Source organism: Physeter macrocephalus, unplaced genomic scaffold (assembly GCF_002837175.3).
Source record: "Physeter macrocephalus isolate SW-GA unplaced genomic scaffold, ASM283717v5 random_936, whole genome shotgun sequence".
In the NCBI taxonomy this organism is placed as follows: Eukaryota; Metazoa; Chordata; class Mammalia; order Artiodactyla; family Physeteridae; genus Physeter; species Physeter macrocephalus.
Window position 1 is genome coordinate 1 of NW_021146914.1, and position 17,979 is coordinate 17,979.

Genomic DNA, 17,979 nt, shown 5'->3' on the forward strand with positions numbered 1-17,979 from the left:
CAGATTTGAGAAAGGCTGTTCACGGTGACTCCACGGTCTGCTGTCCCTGCCAGGAAGCGCTCAGACCATTTACTGCAGTCATGCGTCTTGATCTGGAAGAAAAGGAACCACCACGTGTGGCCACCGAAGGAAGTTCCCAGAACACGGCTGAGACAAAGGAGCAGGCCGGGAGCTCAGGGTGTCGGCCAAGCAGGACAACCGCCAGCGTCTGTCGTGCGTGGAGATCCCATCAGCGGCCCCGCGGAGCCTGGCCAGTGCAGGCCCCTGCCTGCCGAGGGCGGACCTGCGGTCACCCAAGAGCCCTAGGTGACCATCGCAGACGGCAGGGAAGGTCTGATTCAGAAGACTCCGCCCCTGGGGCCTGAGGCCTGTGGTCAACGGGGCGGGCAAGAAGGCAGGCGGAGCCTCTTAGACACGCCCCCCGCCACCCACACACCAGCACCTGACCGACTACTGCCCTTCAGAGAGGTTTTATAATTCAAACTTTTATTGGAAAAATATCTTGATGTTCCAGTAAAGAGACAGACTAAAAAATCATCCCATAAGTGGCCTGAACTTTGACAGGAAAGCTTTTTGGTGGAATCTTTTAGGTGGGAGAATAAAATCCAAGATTTAAAAAAAAAAAAAAAAAAAAAAAAGACGTAAGGTGAGTTTAACTACCGCTCAATGCTATTCGGTATAGTCAAGGTCAGAAAGCAAACCCTAGTCGGACTGTGTCCTGTACCCCGATGTCAACGGCAAGTCGCCTGTGCTCTTCTGGGGAAATGACAGGGGCTGGGGGGTGGCCCCAAGAGGGACTGCAGAAGAATAAAATCCAAGATTTAAAAAAAAAAAAAAAAAAAAAAGACGTAAGGTGAGTTTAACTACCGCTCAATGCTATTCGGTATAGTCAAGGTCAGAAAGCAAACCCTAGTCGGACTGTGTCCTGTACCCCGATGTCAACGGCAAGTCGCCTGTGCTCTTCTGGGGAAATGACAGGGGCTGGGGGGTGGCCCCAAGAGGGACTGCAGATGGCCCACTTCCTGCGCGGGCCCTGACGCAGGGAGACGGTCTGCACTGGCTCGCAGACGGAGCAGAGGCCTGGCATGTGCAGCTTCCTCCCCAAATGAACAACAGAAAAGCCCTGACAGTCTTAATGTCTCAAGTGACTAAATACAGAAATCAGAGAAGAGGGAACAGAAGCTCCCAGGCCTGGGCCTGGAGGGCAGCTTCCCTCCCCAGGGTCAGAGGCGGACGGGTCAGCGGGTCCCTGCTGACCCACAGCCCGAGGAAAGGCGTGGAGACCGCTCGCCGTGCCACGAAGTGCATCTCAGTTGTTCTCGAATCTAGCATACGGGTTTTCTTCTCTAAACAAACCTGAAAACAAAACGGGCCTGATTAGAAATGCACTCAGCCAACAGGACACGAGGGTCAGAAAGCAACCCGTGGTGTCTTATACGGAGATTTACTGAGGCCAAAGGAAGATGGGTATGCTAAGCAGGTTCAAACACTACCCTTAACCTTTTCGTGAAAGTCACACCACAGGTGACTTTAAAACTGAAGTGGAATTTATTGGAAGCAATATTTCTAAGAAACACAGATCCTAAGAAATAGACTTGTTTGCTGATTCTCTCAAAGAGAAATAAGAAATTTAAAGCCACCGTTTCTTCCCTCGGTGGTTCGCTAAATTATACCGAAGAAAACAAAACCAAACCACCTTACTTTAGATATTCTTATAAATGCTGATTAATTTTCAGAATTAAGGCCACACAAAGAAGGTGACCGTCAGTTTACCTGTGAAGGAGCTAAGTACCCAAAGACTCGGAGTTTTCTCTCTGCATCGTGGAAACACACCCTCTCCCCTCTTTAAACATCTGGACTATACACGCAACGATCCGGAGCCACTGCAACAAGTCTACTTACCACAGGGGTTTGGGGGGTGGGGGACAAGGGGGAAAGGTAAGGGCAAAGGGGGAAATGCCCTCTGTCAGAGGAACAGGGCGAGCTCAGCCTGGGCGGGGAAGAGCTCAGCCTTGGGGGGGGGGGGGGGCAGAGCACACAGCTGGTTTTGGGTAAAAAACTATCATGTGCCAAATACCAAATACGAGCAGTCTTGTTAAGGCCCTGTTGGGAAAAAAAAAAAACAAAACCCCAAAACCCCTAGCTCCTGGCTCAACTTCTACTTTAGAGGGAAAAACAGACATAAACTGCTTTGTGATAAAGAAACCAAAGGCCTTCTCAAGTCAAGAGATGGTTTCGTCTGCGGTACATTTGGTGTTAATAGGGCCAAGCACCTCCCTCCCCCTCCCACCAGGAGCTCGAAGGTTCCCCACAGCTGAAGCTTCCTTCCAAAGTCCAGGCCAGCTTTACACAAAGGGCACAAGATAATTCTATCAGTGCAATTAAAGGGCAACTGACCAGCTCCAAGATAGGAACACAGTGAATCTGTGACTGTTCCAGAAAAGGCCTCGTGCAGGCCGGGCAAAGGTCCAGGATCCCATCACTAACTGTGCTATGTTGTGTGTGTGTGTGTGTACACGCACACGAGCACACAACCATCCTGTCTTTTATTTACATTGTTAATCAGATGCCAAAAAGCTCCTTTCCATGATTTCCAAATTTCGTTGGAAACCAAGTGCCAGGGAGCAGAAAACACCAATGATATCGGTGGTTTGAAAATCAGTAAAGAGCCAGCTAAACACAGAGCAGGTTCAATGCTCTCAAACACCAAAAAAATAGTCCCCCCGCCGAAAACCTCACCAAACAAAAACCCAGAACAGAACCAGGACACAGCTCCCGGGAAACAAGCGGTCCAAGGCCTCAGTGTGGCTACTGCCAACTCGGTCAGGAGGCGGGCCAGGAGCAACTCCAGCACAAGGGAGAAGGCGGGCAAAGCCCCGCAGGTAAGGGACTCACCCCACCGTAGGGCAAACAAGACCACAAGGTGGGAAAGGGCGGCAGCACTCCACGAGCAAACAGGTGCCAGGAAGGCCGGCAGAGGCAGAAACACTCGCAGGCCTCGTCTTACAGGATGCTGCTCCTGGTGCAGCCCACACCCTACAGCAGAGCCTGCCGGGCGCTGGACGCGGCCAAGACGGCCAGGCCAGCTCCTGCCAACGGAAATGGAGAGCCAGGTGATTCTCACCATATTTCCTTCTGATTTCATCATGTCTTGACTTCATCTCTGCTCTCCTGGAAAACACAGAAATCTCGTTCAGCAGCAAATTACAGTGTAAATTTCGCGCGCGCGCGCGTGCATGTGTGTCTGCACGGCTTGTGGGAATCTTAGTTCTCTGACCAGGGATCAAAACCGGGGCCCCCGCAGTGGAAGCGCAGAGCTCTAACCACTGGACTGCCAGGGAAGTCCCCACAGTGTAATTCCAACAGCTGTGCCTTTCACTCCCTTGTGGCCTCCGGGAGCCAGAGCCGGGTGGGTGGTGGCGTCTCCGACGTGGCCACGGCCACGCTCCCACCGGGACGGGCAGGGTGCTGTGCACGGACCCCTTCATTTCAAGAAAAGCAATTCCAATACCCTGTACTGTGATTGAAAACATTTTTTTCGTACGAAAACGAACCAATCAGCGAACACCTTACGCTTGGTTCCGAAGATGGTTAGGATCTCGCAGGAGCCTCAGCTCCAGCAGCTGCGGGCTGACAAGCCCCCCAGCCCCACCGCGCACACGCCAAAGGGCTCCGGAACCTGGGACGCACGGTCACCAGAGCACTAGTCACACGAAAGGCCCGGTGTGGCCTCGCACACACAGGTGACCCCAGGCAGAAGCCTTCCTCCTGCTGAGCCCCCGCGGGCTCAGCACCGGACGGGCCTCCAGAGGCCTCGCCGGCCCAGCCCCGAAGCCCGGGAGGTCCCTGCCACGCGGCTTTCCACCCTCCACGCCACCACCGAGAAGCCCCCTCGGACGCCCGACACGGTCCTGACTTTTCCACGTGGAGAAAGCTGGGACCGAGTAACCGCCGCCGGGTCGCGGGGCCTCACCGCTCCTCCTGGCGGACCCGGCGCTCCTCTCGCTCCCGAGCAGCCCTCTCCTCGCTCTTGTCGGGCCGCCGGCTCCGCCTCCTCCCGCAGCAGCAGCAGCCGCAGCAGCAGGCCACGCCCAGGAGCAGGGCGCCCCCAAGCGCCGACAGGGCGATGATCAGGGCCTCGAAGTTCACTGCCAGTGCAAAGGCGCAGAGTCAGGGCTGGCTCACGGCCACGCCCCCTCCTCGGCTGGGGTGGGGGACGGACGGACAGACGGACGAGGACACCCCCGCCTTCCTCCAGCCTGCTTCTGTGAGTTAGTCACCATTTCCATCAACCTGAAGCAACAGGTAGCTTTTCTCATCAGCTGATGCTGAAAGGCTGTTTCCAACCTGAGAAAAGTTAACAAAACCAGGAAGAAAGAGAAGCTCCGCAGTGCACTCAGATGCTAGGACACTTGAAACTCGATCTCACGGAATCGGATGCTAAGCCCGACGCGGCTTCCGTGATTATCTAAGTCAAAGCCCAGAGCCTCCCATCTGCTGCCAACAGGACACACGTGTGCCCGAGCGGGCAGAGCACCAGCTGGAGCCGCGGCCCAGGCCAAGGCCAACGCCCAGGGGCTGGAAAACGGTGACTGTGATTTCCTGTCCAGACCAAACACATTCGGAACAAGTCGCACTTCTTTCCAACTTCTCTTGAGGATTTACAAATTAAAACCAGTCAGTCGGTACTTTTCCACTCCATTCAAGCCAGAGAGCATCACAGCACAGGCTGACACCTTCCAGTGAGCACAGCCCCACCCTGGACAGCGGTGCGACCATCACAGGGCGGCCTCCTGCCGCACAGAGCTCGTAAGCTCAGGTGCCACTGGTTTCTTGGTTGCGGGGAGGTGGGGTGGGCTGGGGTCTGGAAGGTGAGATTTCTTCCGCGGGTCGGGTAGGGGAGGGAGACACCAGTGCCCCGGTGCCCCCAGTCCCCCCTCAGGCTGCCAGTGTGACAGCACTCGCCCTGCCTTCTGAGCTTTGAACCATGTGGTTTTTCCTCCTCTGAACTGTTCTGGAAGTGCCAGAATTGCAAGATACAGTAGTAACAGGAGACCGCCACAAGCAGGTGGCATAATTTTTTGACTAGAGAGCTCAAGAACAATCAACTTTTATTTTTTAAAATAAATTTATTTTATTTATTTATTTTTGGCTGCATTGGGTCTTTGTCGCTACACGTGGACTTTCTCTAGTTGCGGCGAGCAGGGGCTACTCTTCATTGCTGTGCGTGGGCTTCTCATTGTGGTGGCTTCTCTTTATCGTGGAGCGTGAGATCTAGGTGCGTGGGCTTCAGTAGTTGTGGAGCACAGGCTCAGTAGTTGTGGTGCACAGGGTTAGCTGCTCCACTGCCTGTGGGATCTTGCCGGACCAGGGATTGAACCCGTGTCCCCTGTGTTGGCAAGTGGATTCTTAACCACTGTACCACCAGGGAAGTCCCGAGAACAATCAACTTTAAAAACCGGCGAGGGACTTTCCTGGTGGCGCAGTGGTTAAGAATCCGCCTCCCAATGCAGGGGATGTGGGTTTGATTCCTGGTCAGGGAACTAGATCCCACATGCTGCAACTAAGAGTCTGCATGCCACAACTACGGAGCCTGCGAGCCACAACTAAGGAGCCCGTGTGCCACAACTAAGGAACCAGTGAGCCACAACTAAGGAGCCCACCTGCCACAACTAAGACCCAGTGCCACCAAAATAAATAAAATTTTAAAAACAAACAAACAAAAAAACCCATGAGACCGGTCAGACAGCTGGCTCTAAAATACACCTACCCCCACAAGAGCTTTTCTGATTAGCAGCTAAACCCAGTTATAAAACAGAAACAGAAATCCCACCATGATAGGAAACAAAACTATGGGCTTCTTTCTGAGAAATCTACTCTAGGACGTACTAGACCTGAATGGAGAGAGACACCCGTTCCCAGACGAGGGTTCAAACGGTACAGATCTTGCTGTTCTCCAACTGAACGTGTGTGTGTGTGTGTGTGTGTGTATTTTTGTTTGTTTGTTTGTTTTTTGGCTGAGCTATGCAGCATGTGGATCTTAGTTCCCCGACCAGGGATCGAACCCAGGTCCCCTGCAGTGGAAGCAGAGTCTTAACCACTGAACCACCATGGAAGTCCCCTGAACGTATATTTAAGGTCGTTACAATCACAACCCCAATTTTGCCTAGAACTGGTTAAGATGATTCTACAGTTACTTGTAAGAATAAAAGCACCTGTGGCACAGGGCTGAGTTAGCGGGAGGTGCTGCCCTGACTGGGTGGACCAAGAGGGTCTCCAGTGGCCTGACCGCCAGGCCCCACCCGCTCGGCTCCCGCGGATGAGGTCCCAGCTCCCTGCAGGCCCGAGGAATAAACCCGACAAGGCCAACACACCTTCTCTCAGGAACCGGGGGCACCGCACCCTCCTGTTACTACAAAGTCTGCCCCCCAGCGGCCCTGCTCACCCCCCGTGAGCCCGTGTGCCCCCATGCTGCCTGGAGCGGCATCAACTGGGGCAGCCACTCTTGAGAAACGTGTGGCCGACCGACTCAGGCTAGACATGAAGGGGGTACCAGTCAGCAGTCTGCTCCTAAGCGCATGCCCAGGGCGGGTGGGCGTCTGTGTCCAGCCCACGCGGGAGCACACGGCAGCCCGCACACAGCCCGGTGTCCACCAGTGCACCGCAGCGGTCGCCCACAGTGTCCTGAGGGACAGGCGAGCGCTGGACGTGGTCTGTGTGTTTTGCTGAGTGGCGATAACCTGAAGAGAGACTCATGTGAAAATTCACTGAGTACACGGGCATTTGTATATGCACAAGTGTACACGCACGTGTGCACGCATGTGTCTGTACTTGCATGTGTGTACGTGTGCGTGTCCTCTGGAGTCCAGGGCCCGGAGAGAGGGAGCGAGGGCTCACGTGTGCACTGTGTTAGAGTCATGCTTCAGTTTAGAAGCATTTTAACAAGTTAAGGTCCCAGATGCCAATGGTTGGTTCCCTGGTGCGGGAGCCGTCTCTGTGAACAGACCGGGAGGGAAGGTTCCACGGAGGAGGCGGCCGCTAACATGGAAGCAGATGGCCGTGTGGCCCAAGGAGCCTTTCTGGAGTGGGGGCAGCAGAGGGAGCGGCCAGCTGGAAGGACGTGACGGGTGTGTCTGCACATGTACACGCACCCATACACACACGCTCCCACAAACTTCTGGGTTCCCTGGGTTTCAGCTGGTGAAATCAGAAGTGAGTCATTTCAGATGGAGGCTGACAGATTCTGAGATGGACATCAATTAGAAAAAAGACAGATAAAACAGATCATCACAATTCTCTGCGAGAGCACTGGCTCCTATGACCTGGAGCCAGGCGGCCTCCCGATGGCCCCAAAGCTGAAGCCATGAAGGAAAGGATTAATAAGCCCAGCTCATAAAAATGAGCTCCATGTGGCAACACACACCACGAACCAACTTAAAAGGCCACCCAGGAAACAACCTGGGTCTCACCTAGGGATCGCTTCCCTTGGAGAAAGAGCACCGAGACAGTTGCTGACAGGCCACCCGCATGGCCCCGGGACGTGGGGAGATGCCTGCAGAGCAGAGCCAAGGCCGTGGCCTTCAGGGCAGCCTCCAGACCCGGGCTGGCCACGTTCCCAGACGCCACCGCTCTCACCGTCCTCCCCCACCTCCCCACTTCTGGCAGCTTACATGAACTGAGCCAACCAGAATTTTCAAAACGGCACCGGTTTTGCAAGAAGCCAATGAGAACAGCGACTTACCCCAGCACACGCCCCAGCGTGCAGAGCTCAGCTTGCAGAGAGAGCTGGGCGGCAGGATTTTGGTCACCGGGTAGTCCAAGCACGCCTTGTCAGTGTTGCACCAAAGACACTGCAAGAGGCGATGACAGGGCATCAGACGCGTAAATGCTGAAGGGCAGACGGGCCAGGGTCCGAGCTGCACCAGCCGCGCCCGCCGCACTGCTGTTCCCCCTCGGCCCCCTTCCCAACACTGGCTCAACGCCGCCAACCCACCAAGGCCCTCCTCACCCAAACCTCTTCCACCAGGCGCCCTGCCTGCCTCGCGGCCTCCTTGCTGGTCCCCGCCCGGGGCCTCTGCATGGCCTGCTCCTCCCGCCCGGATGCTCCCCTCCCTTCCGAGGCACCACTTTCTAACACCCAGAGCAGCCAGGCGTTAGCCGCCTGCAGGAAGGCAGGCCTCTGTGCCCTTCTCCACGTCCCCCTGCAGGAGGGACCGAGCCGGGCATGGCTGGAGTGGCCTCCGCCCATGGTCAACACCCTGTAAAGATCCTAATTTGATCTCTAGGACTGAACCAAGCAGTCTGTCTTACTGCTGGCTGTCTTAAAGATGATGCAACTAAAGCGCAAGGGCATCTGTCCAGAACCGCAGAGCTGGAGAAAACCTGGCAGGTGTGCCCAAGTCCCTGGAACGCACGGCAGAGACCTGGCCAGCACACCAGCCGAGGGGCCCGGAGTCGGGCAGGCCCTGGCACAGGTGTGAGGCTTGGGTCAACCTAACAACCCGCCCAGGTCAGGACGTTCAGGATATTTTCAAGCTTGAAGGTAAAGATGTTACTAAGTTTTTTTTTTCTTTGAGGTTTTAACAGGATGGAAAGTCATGGTATGTTTTGGTCCCAAGTTAGGGTGAAAATCTATTACAAAAAAAAAAGTTTTAGTGAAACCTGGGGTCCCAGGGCCACTGACACAGTGTCCACTTTGGTGTCTTGTGTTCAAAATGACAAACAGCAGGGAGGCCCTCTTCATTTTGGCCATTTCAGAATACCTTCCATTTCAGTGGTTCTTTCCTGGCTTAACAATTTCTGGGAAATCCACCATTTTCAAACAGCTCAAGTTTTAAACACCTAATTTTCTGTTTTTACATGACAGTTTTACCGAAAGCCATGTGAGCTCACAAGGAGGATAAGTTCTCTTTGCGGTGGTGTCGTGGCTGTTTGTCACTCTCGTTTTTTTGATTAATGAGGTACACGCACGTGGTGAACAACGCGGGGGCGCCAGCAGATCCTTCCGGAAGCCCGTGTGCATTAAGGATTTGCACGCGGCGGGGTCTACCCCGGCCCTGGCTTTCATCTGCACTTCTGACCTCACCTGTCTGGGTTCAGAGTGGGGGTCAGGCCTTCAGAGGAGGTGTGCACCCTGCTGTGGTCTGGGCGCCCCCCAACCCCACACAAGGAGGGCAAGCATGGGCACTCCAGCTCGAGGCCCCCTCAGCATTGCGTGAGCCCAGCGGGGGCCGGGAGGGCTCCGAGCACACCCGCCGCGTCTCGGGGCCCGTCTGTGAGACAAGAGGCCTCCAAGGTGGAGTGAGCCCCGCGGGAAAGCCCTGGGCACAGGTCAACAGTCGCAGACGAGGGGCTAAGCGTGCTCCCGCCTCCCTGGCCCCCACCCTGCTGCTGGGCACCTCTGCTCACGCCTGCGGGCCCCGGGGGCTCACACAAGTTCCGGGCTGTGTGAAACTTACGTGTTTTATTTCAGGAGTCCAAGTAGCATGTGAACAACACTCAAGTGGTGTGTGCAGCTTTCACGAGACGGTTTAATATGCCTGAGAAAGGCTGTTAAGAGCCGTCATGAAAAATACCTCCACAAAGCCCAGACCACAGAACCCGGAACACACACAAGTGGCCCTATAGTCAGAGACAGTGGGTCTGCTTCTGGACCACGTGCTGGCTGACCCTGTGCTACTTACAGAGACGTTCCTCAGACACTCTTCACAGGTTCTGTTGGTGTTCTGAGAACAACCTGCAGGGGAAAGAGCAAACACCACTGAGAATCCTGCGGCGTCGATGCGGGGAGGGGTAGGGCAGGTGGCGCTCAGACCCCGGAGACGGACGGCCCCTCCCGCGCCAAGCCTTCACGGCGCACAGACTGAGCCTCTACAGGCAGGGCCCTGGGAGGTCGCGCAAGCAGCACACAAGTGGTCCTGACCCCAGGGCGCGCTCCTGGGAGAGAAGACGGTGCCGCCCGGCAGGGCCGGCCGCCTGCGTCTCACCTGCCTGGTCACGCACCACTGACCGGCTCGTCAGCAGACACCCTGGAACCACAGGCCACGGCGATGCCAGGCCAGACTCAAGCCAGGCCGCGGCCCCCTCGCCGGTCCCAACCCTGCGGGGCACCCCCTGCACCCCCTGCACCCCCGGGCACTCTTCACTGCACAGCTGCTCCGGGAAGGGCTCAAAGCCCGAGCAGCTGACATCTCTGGAACGCAAGCTAAGCAGAAGTGAAGAGCTGGTGTACGAACAAAGGATTCCAATCCACCACCAAGCAGCTGCTCTTCACCCCACGCCGCCCCTTAAGACACGCACACACTTGGAAGAGGCCCGAGCACATCCCATCAGCCACCAGGAAAGGCACGTGAGAATCGCAGTCAGGCCCCACTTCACACCCACCAGAACGGCTGCATCACAAAGACTGACGGTGCTAATGGTGGTGAGGACGGAGGCTCAGCGGCTCGAAAACAAACACGTGCTCCTCCGAGATGTGGCAAGTCCCCTCTCAGTCTCGTACCCAAGACAAACCAGAACACACGTGCACAGGGACACCTGCACAGGGAGACCTGCACAGGGGGGCTGATGGCAACTTTACGTACAGGAACAGCCGAGGGATGAAAATGGCCCAGATGTCCAGGCGCCCCGCACGCCCCTCGGCCTCCCCACTGGTCCTGAGAGCTGCCAGGTGGCTCCCTGGCCAGGGCCTCTGCGCGGCCTGCTCCTCCTGCCTGGATGGAGGACCCGACCCTCCCGGGACCACCTCCTCCTAACACGCTGCACCCAAGGGGCAAGGGGACAGAGGCCGTTGGAGGATGGACAGGGAAACTGGTCCAGTCCTACCGTGGGGCACTCCAGCCCTAAAAAGAAGGGCGCCGTCTACGCCACACACGGTGACTCTACAAATGACGTGGCCTGGGGAAAGCCTCCCGCGAAGGCCCGCAGCGCAGGGCTCGGGGATGGGTGAGACTCATCTTCGGGGGCGGCGGGGGGGGGGGGGGGGATGGGCTGGGTGGGGCCCCAACCTCCTGGAGAGGCCCGTTCTGAGGCCTGTAGGAGGTCAGGGTCTCACAGGTGCAACTCACTGATGGCACACGTCGGATTCCCGTATGTCCCTGTAGGTAAAACCACTCTCAAGAGGAGGAGACGAAGGCTGAGCTCTCAGCGATGACGCGTACGGGGAGGAGCTGCGGGGCGCGTGCACGGCTGTAACTTCAAACGTGACGGACCTGGCGGGGGGGGGGGGGGGAGCGGGGTGCTCACTGCCCAGCTCTCTCAACTCCCCTGTACGTTCCAAGATTTCCTAACAACATGTAGGGAAAGAGCTTTAGCTTGAAGGTACAATTGTGTTCATGTCTGCTGAGCAGGACTCACACAGTAAAACTGCTGCTTTGAAATAGTTGGAGAGTTCTTCTGCTCAACAGTCTCTACGTTCCATTTTTAAAAACCAAAATCCTCTTTTATTTGAAACGAAAACTCACTCTAGTGTCACAACATACCATTCTACGGCAGTCGTTATTAACTAGCACCCTCCTCAGAGCCTCTAGTAGCGTGCTGCTCGGCTTGTGTTCAAACTGATCCTAAACTGCTTTACTCCCTCAGCCCCAGGAAGGCAGAGCCAGTTGGCGGCCCCCGAAATACCTCCACTTCTCAGGGCACTGCCGAGAGGGGCCCCGGGGCCCTGCGGACCGGCAGGAGGGAACAGCCCCGAGGACGGTTTCACTCACAAGCCGGATTCCTAGTCCTGTCCACCAACGGGCTGAGAGAGGACGGCATACACGTTGCCAGGTCTCTGGTCTCCAGCCACTGTCCCCACTAAAAGGAAACAGGCAGAACGACAACGCCAGAACCGGGGCAGAGAAAGGACAACGCCAGCCTTGGACAGCTTGCTGAGCCAGAAAGTGGCACAATCACCCAGAAGCCAGCGCGGAGGGGGTCCTCCTTGCCAAAGTGGCACAGCTTAACATCAGAGTGAATGACGGTAACGGACTCTCACCTCCTGAACGCCCATGATTTCACACGGACACAGGATAAACACAGAGAAGGACAACTAGCCAAGGGTCTCCGTCACAGCACACAGGGACACCGAGACCACTGCGCCGTCTGCGGAGGGACAAGGCGTCATGCACGGTCTCAGAGCACCCCCCCGCCCGTTTAATTATACTCGTGAATAGAAAATGGCACCTGAAAAGTGATCGGAGATATCACCAAGACAACCTGTGACAAGACAACGGCACAAAGTGACAGCAGGTGCCTCTGAGGGGTGCAGGAAGGACAGTCACCCAGTGGCTGAATCCTCCCCAGATGCACCCGAGTCAAATCAGAGGAAACCAGACAGGACCACAGAGGGGCCTCTGAACACAAGGACAGGCTGAGGAGCTATTCCAGGCGAACAGAGGTTGAGAGACATGACACCTAAAAGCAACACGCCAGCCGGGGTCAGAGGACCGAGAACGCTACTGAGGTAACTGGTGATCTGCGTGTACAGTCGTGTGTTAGATCAAGGGGCCAGGATTGTACCCATGCTCACTGTGCAGACTTGACCGTCACGTCCTGGCTACGTCCTTCTTAGGAGATACACCCTGGCGAATTTAGGGTAAATGGCCACATCACAACTTGCTCTCAAACGGTTTGGTGACAACAGTAACAGGCAGCGACTTCCCTGGTGGTCCACTGATTAAGACTCAGCGCTTTCACTGCGGTGGCCCGGGTTCAATCCCTGGTCAGGGAAGGAAGATCCCACAAGCCGCCAGGCACAGCCAAAAGAAACAGAAACAAGCAGATACAGACAAGGAGCAGCAAAGCAAATATGGCAAAGGCTGTAAGAACAGAAAGGGACTCAGGAGTTCATTGTACCATTTATTCCTTCAACTTTTTCTGCTAAAGCGCTGGGCAGGGAGGTAGGGTGGGGACCTGCACGACGCCCACCACACCCACTCTCGAGTCCTTCTGAAGCACTGTAAGAGAGGCCCCAGGGAGCAGGTGATGAAGCATGGGAGTTTTTTCTCAGGCATCTCCAATTTAAGTCTGTGTGATAACTGGTCTTGCGTGAATTAACAGACCTCGGCTCCAAGATACACACCATAAACCCGTCCACCCTGGCGTCTCTGGGTCACAGGCCAGATGAGTCAACAGAGAGGCCCGGGAGGGGAAGGGCCAAGGAGACGGGCTCGCCCTCCTCCTGCTCCCAGCATGACCCGGAACCGGGCAGGTTCTCAACCCAGAAACGCCAATGTTAAACAGCCCTCCCAAAGTCAGTTCAGAGCCGAGAAAAGGTCGTTCCCTCCTCGCCCTTGAAAACACCAGGGTGTTTTGCGAAATGAGACAGGGAAATACGTTAACCATTTGCAGCTGCTTCAGAGACTGGGCGTCAGCAGTCACTCACTGCATCTTATCTCATCCCAGAAACAGAAAACTCTGTGCTGAGAGCCAGAGACATGTAAACATCTGGCCTGCGTTTCCGAGGTCTAACGCTGAATGTCACTGTTCTGACTTCGGAAGGCCCGTGGCCAGGACTCTTCAGCTTGGACTCTCCTTACCAATGACTAGAGAACCTTAAGTCTCATGCTCTTGGGAAACTCAGTTAAAAAAAAACAAAAAAAGGTTCTCAGGACACACTAACCCATGATACATTTGAGTTCCTTCCTAAAGTTTCGGGTGAGTCACTGCTTAAGCACAAAAGGACACACACTAGTGTGTGTAAAGAGGTATGTTTTTAAAAGACAAGGAAATGAGGAAGTATATTTACCGTGGAACACAACGGGCCAGAGGGCTGCAGTCGGCAGTGCCCTCAGCAGTGGAAAAGCCCCAGAACCGGGCACCATGGCCATGCTGCACGGTGCGAGGGCACAGAGAGTGCCCGTGCTGTCAATTTCATGTGAGAAACGAGGCAGAAAGTTTACCTAGACAAAAAGTCCCGGCTGTCCTACCGCCTCAGCAGAAAAGGCGGAGTGAGGAGGGCAGAGAGGGCAAAGGCTTGGACCCACGCACACCCCCAGTGCCCCGCAGCCTGCCTGGAAGCCCCAGTTCTCAGCAGCAGGACCACGGAAACTCAGTTAAAAAAAAAACAAAAAAAGGTTCTCAGGACACACTAACCCATGATACATTTGAGTTCCTTCCTAAAGTTTCGGGTGAGTCACTGCTTAAGCACAAAAGGACACACACTAGTGTGTGTAAAGAGGTATGTTTTTAAAAGACAAGGAAATGAGGAAGTATATTTACCGTGGAACACAACGGGCCAGAGGGCTGCAGTCGGCAGTGCCCTCAGCAGTGGAAAAGCCCCAGAACCGGGCACCATGGCCATGCTGCACGGTGCGAGGGCACAGAGAGTGCCCGTGCTGTCAATTTCATGTGAGAAACGAGGCAGAAAGTTTACCTAGACAAAAAGTCCCGGCTGTCCTACCGCCTCAGCAGAAAAGGCGGAGTGAGGAGGGCAGAGAGGGCAAAGGCTTGGACCCACGCACACCCCCAGTGCCCCACAGCCTGCCTGGAAGCCCCAGTTCTCAGCAGCAGGACCACTGTAACGAGCCCCCGCCCCCAGCTACCCTGGCCACCACCAGCTCCTCTGGATCCCTCTGTTTAGGACAAGACTGAGGTCCCTTTAGGGGCTGCCTTCCCTCTAGATGTAAAGATGAAACTCTGGGGTGGAGTCTGACCCCACACACAATTAAAGTGGGGTCCAAAGCCCATGAAACTTCTTTAACTCAATGAACTTCCCTCTGAAGATCTTCAACACCTTGTCAGTTCCTAACGTCTCCCCCCCACCCAAGTGCACAGTAGAGAAGACAGACGTCAGACATGGCTGGGTTTGGACTGGTATGATGGTCTCTGAATTCACACACCCGTGATGGTTAATTTTATCTGTCACCGGACTGGGCTAAGGGATGCCCAGAGAGCTGGTAAAACACTTTCTTTCTTTCTTTTTTTAAGATTTTTTTTCTTTTCTTTTTTTTTTTTTTTGTGGCCTTTCCGCACAGCTTGCAGGATCTTAGTTCCCCAACCAGGGATGGAACCCGAGCCCCCGGCAATGAAAGCGCAGAGTCCTAACCACTGGACTGCCAGGGAATTCCCAAAACACTGTTTCTGGTAGTGTCCGTGAAGGTGTTTCCAGAAGAGACGAGCATGAGTTGGTGGGCGGATGAAAGCACCTGGCCCTCTCCAAGGTGGGCGGGCATCACCTAACCAACTGAGGGCCCGAACAGAACAGAAAGGCAAGGAAGGAGGAGTCTGCTCTCTGTGTGAGAGCTGAGACGTCCACCTCCCCCTGCCCTTGGGCCTTCAGGCTTAGCCTGGGCTGTATCCCCCCGCTCCCTGCTGCCTGGCCTTGAGGTGTGGCCTGCACAGGCAGCTCTCCGGAAAAGCAGACGGCAGAGCGTGGGGCTCCTGGGCCCCTCGGTCACGTGATCCAGCCCTTCATAATAACTCTTTCTCTATAGCTACGTATATCCCGTTGGTTCTGTTTCTCTGGAGTAATTTTTCCTAATACACACAGCATCCTTGCGAGGAAAACAAAGTCTTTTAAATAGCGTAGTCACATTCCTATAGCATGACAAGCGGTAATAGCTCACAGCAAGCCCAGGCTCAGCGTGGCTAGGAGAAGAGCCACTTTTCTCCTGAAATACTAGGGTTAGAGTCCAGTTTCACTCCCAAACTGTCACAGGACATGCCCACCCAACCCACGGGGGTCTCTGCCCTTAAGTCCAGGGCTAGGGCGGGGTGAAAAGCTGGCAGTCAAACACACACCTGGGGCGTTTCCTGACACACCGCTTTAACAATACACACCTGGCGGCCACCAAGGAGAGGTTCTCCGGCGACTGAGGACTCTTGGCTCTCAGCCACCCAGTTTGGTAAAAAAGCACTCACACCACATTTGTGAACAATCCATCTGGACCGAAAGTTCCCTATTCTGTGCCACTCGACTGCTGCATTAACGAATTATATCACAAACGTACACACAGGTACGCTTAGAAGGCGATGAGAAAAAACTCAAGCAGTCCTGCCCTGGAACCCCATGAGGTCACAAAGAGGAAAGGTGCTTTGCTGTGCTAAACAGAAGGTGACGAAGCCGCAGCTAACTGGAGCTGAGAAAAACCCCGGCCCCTCAGGCTGACACAGGTCGGTTGAGGCTCGATTCCCCACACTAGCGACCACGCGGGGATGCCACACACAGAAGCCAGATCAAAGGCTCCCAAGATTCCCGGCAGCCTGCAGACCACCTACAGGAAGCCACCCTCCAGCACCAGCGCTTCTGGAACTGCTGGGCCCTTAGGTCATGGACTCCCCTCACCACCACCCCGACTCTTAACTGCCGTTTCCTGGTCAGGCCCCCCAGGGCCTCGTAGCCTCCACTTGCCGGCCACCACCGTGGGCCCGGCACCTGGCACAGGCAGTTAGTTACTGAGAACAGGGGGGATCGCCTAGCAAGGCCGCCCACCTGCCCACGCAGCGCGGGCCTGCAGAGCCCAGGAACCAGCGGCAGGGCGGGCTCAGCAAGCACGGGCCGCTATCCCTGGAGCTCCTCGGAGGGACCTACTCCGCACGGTGGCGGGTGTAGGGGCCGCATACAGGCCTCCTCGAAGCGAGCAGGGCCCCCAACACACCAGCCGCGCCCGCACAAAGGCCCGGCCCCTGGACTCCAGCCGCCGACCCGCTGTGGGACAAGCGAGCTCCCCAGCTCTGCTTTCGACCCCGAGTCCACACCCGAGACGGCTCTTTCCGAGGGTCGTGGCGCCGCAGCGCTCGGCCAGGCCGACGCCGCGGTCCCGGACCACCCCACATGCTGAGCCAGGACAAAGGGCCGGCCCGCCGCCGTCCCCGAGCCCCGCCGCCCCAGGCTGCGGACCGACACTCGGGTAGTCCCCCGGCCGCAGACCGCGCGGGCCCGGAGCAGCGACCCAGAGCGGCTGCGACCCCCGGCCCTCCGCCCCCCTTGACCCCGACACCGCGCCCCCCCGCCCCCCACCTCCGCCGCGACCCCGCCCCGCACCACCCGGCCCCCCAGCCCCCGAGCCCGCCGGCTGCCGTCACCCTGCGCGGCGGCCGCGCTGCGGACCGACACTCGGGTAGTCCCCCGGCCGCAGACCGCGCGGGCCCGGAGCAGCGACCCAGAGCGGCTGCGACCCCCGGCCCTCCGCCCCCCTTGGCCCCGACACCGCGCCCCCCCGCCCCCCACCTCCGCCGCGACCCCGCCCCGCACCACCCGGCCCCCCAGCCCCCGAGCCCGCCGGCTGCCCTCACCCTGCGCGGCGGCCGCCGGGAGCAGCAGCAGGAACAGCGCGGCGCCGCCGAGGGCCAGTGCCCAGCGCGGAGTCGGCCCGCGGACACTGCCGGACGCCATGGTGGCCTCGGCCCCGCCGGTCGGTCGTCTTCCTCGTCTGCCGGACGCGCCACACCTCGGACCCCGGCCAGGCGCCTCCGCCCGGAAGGGCCGCGCGCCGGAGGTGGGCGGGGCGGCGGACGGGCCAGTGCGGAACAGGGGCCCGCCCCTCGCCGCTCGCGGTCCCGCCTCCCGGCGCGCGGATCAGTGCGCCTGCGCGGCGGGACGGCGGCGAGCTGCGGGGGGCCGCTGAGGCTCAGTGCGCTTGCGCGGCTGGGAGGGGCGCTGCGCGACCTTGACCCTAAAGGGGTGGAGGAGCGCTCAGGGAGTGGAGGGGAGAGTTTGCTTTCTGGGTTGGTCCCGCGGGCCTCGCAGAGCCAGCACGCTGGGCCCTGAACCCCGCCCGGATGACCTTCGCCCCGGAGGTCACTTCCCCCGAGTCGGGGCTCGGGCCGCGGGGAGGGAGCGGGCGGGCGGCGGCCGGCTCCTGGGAGGTCTGCTGGACCCCGGCCCCTGACGGCTGGCGTCATGGAATGATAAAAACATAGACTTCGAGCGTCCAGTTGCTTTCTTTTTTTTTTTTTGGTGGTATGCGGGCCTTCCTCTGTTGTGGTCTCTCCCGTTGCGGAGCACAGGCTCCGGACGCGCAGGCTCAGCGGCCATGGCTCACGGGCCCAGCCGCT

The 17,979-nt window shown here is 57.2% G+C and overlaps 1 protein-coding gene across 1 annotated transcript; it reads right to left on the reverse strand.

Annotated features, from left to right (window-relative positions):
• Window positions 1-810: 810 nt before the first annotated feature.
• On the reverse strand, window positions 811-17,412 carry PTTG1IP (PTTG1 interacting protein). The gene is made up of 6 exons (XM_024120272.3): window positions 17,218-17,412; window positions 9,684-9,736; window positions 7,742-7,850; window positions 3,974-4,148; window positions 3,125-3,171; window positions 811-1,356 (listed from the first exon to the last, which is right to left on the reverse strand). The coding sequence occupies exons 1-6, from the start codon at window positions 17,315-17,317 to the stop codon at window positions 1,310-1,312; spliced, it is 531 nt and encodes a 176-aa protein (XP_023976040.1). The 5' UTR covers window positions 17,318-17,412; the 3' UTR covers window positions 811-1,309.
• Window positions 17,413-17,979: the final 567 nt, after the last annotated feature.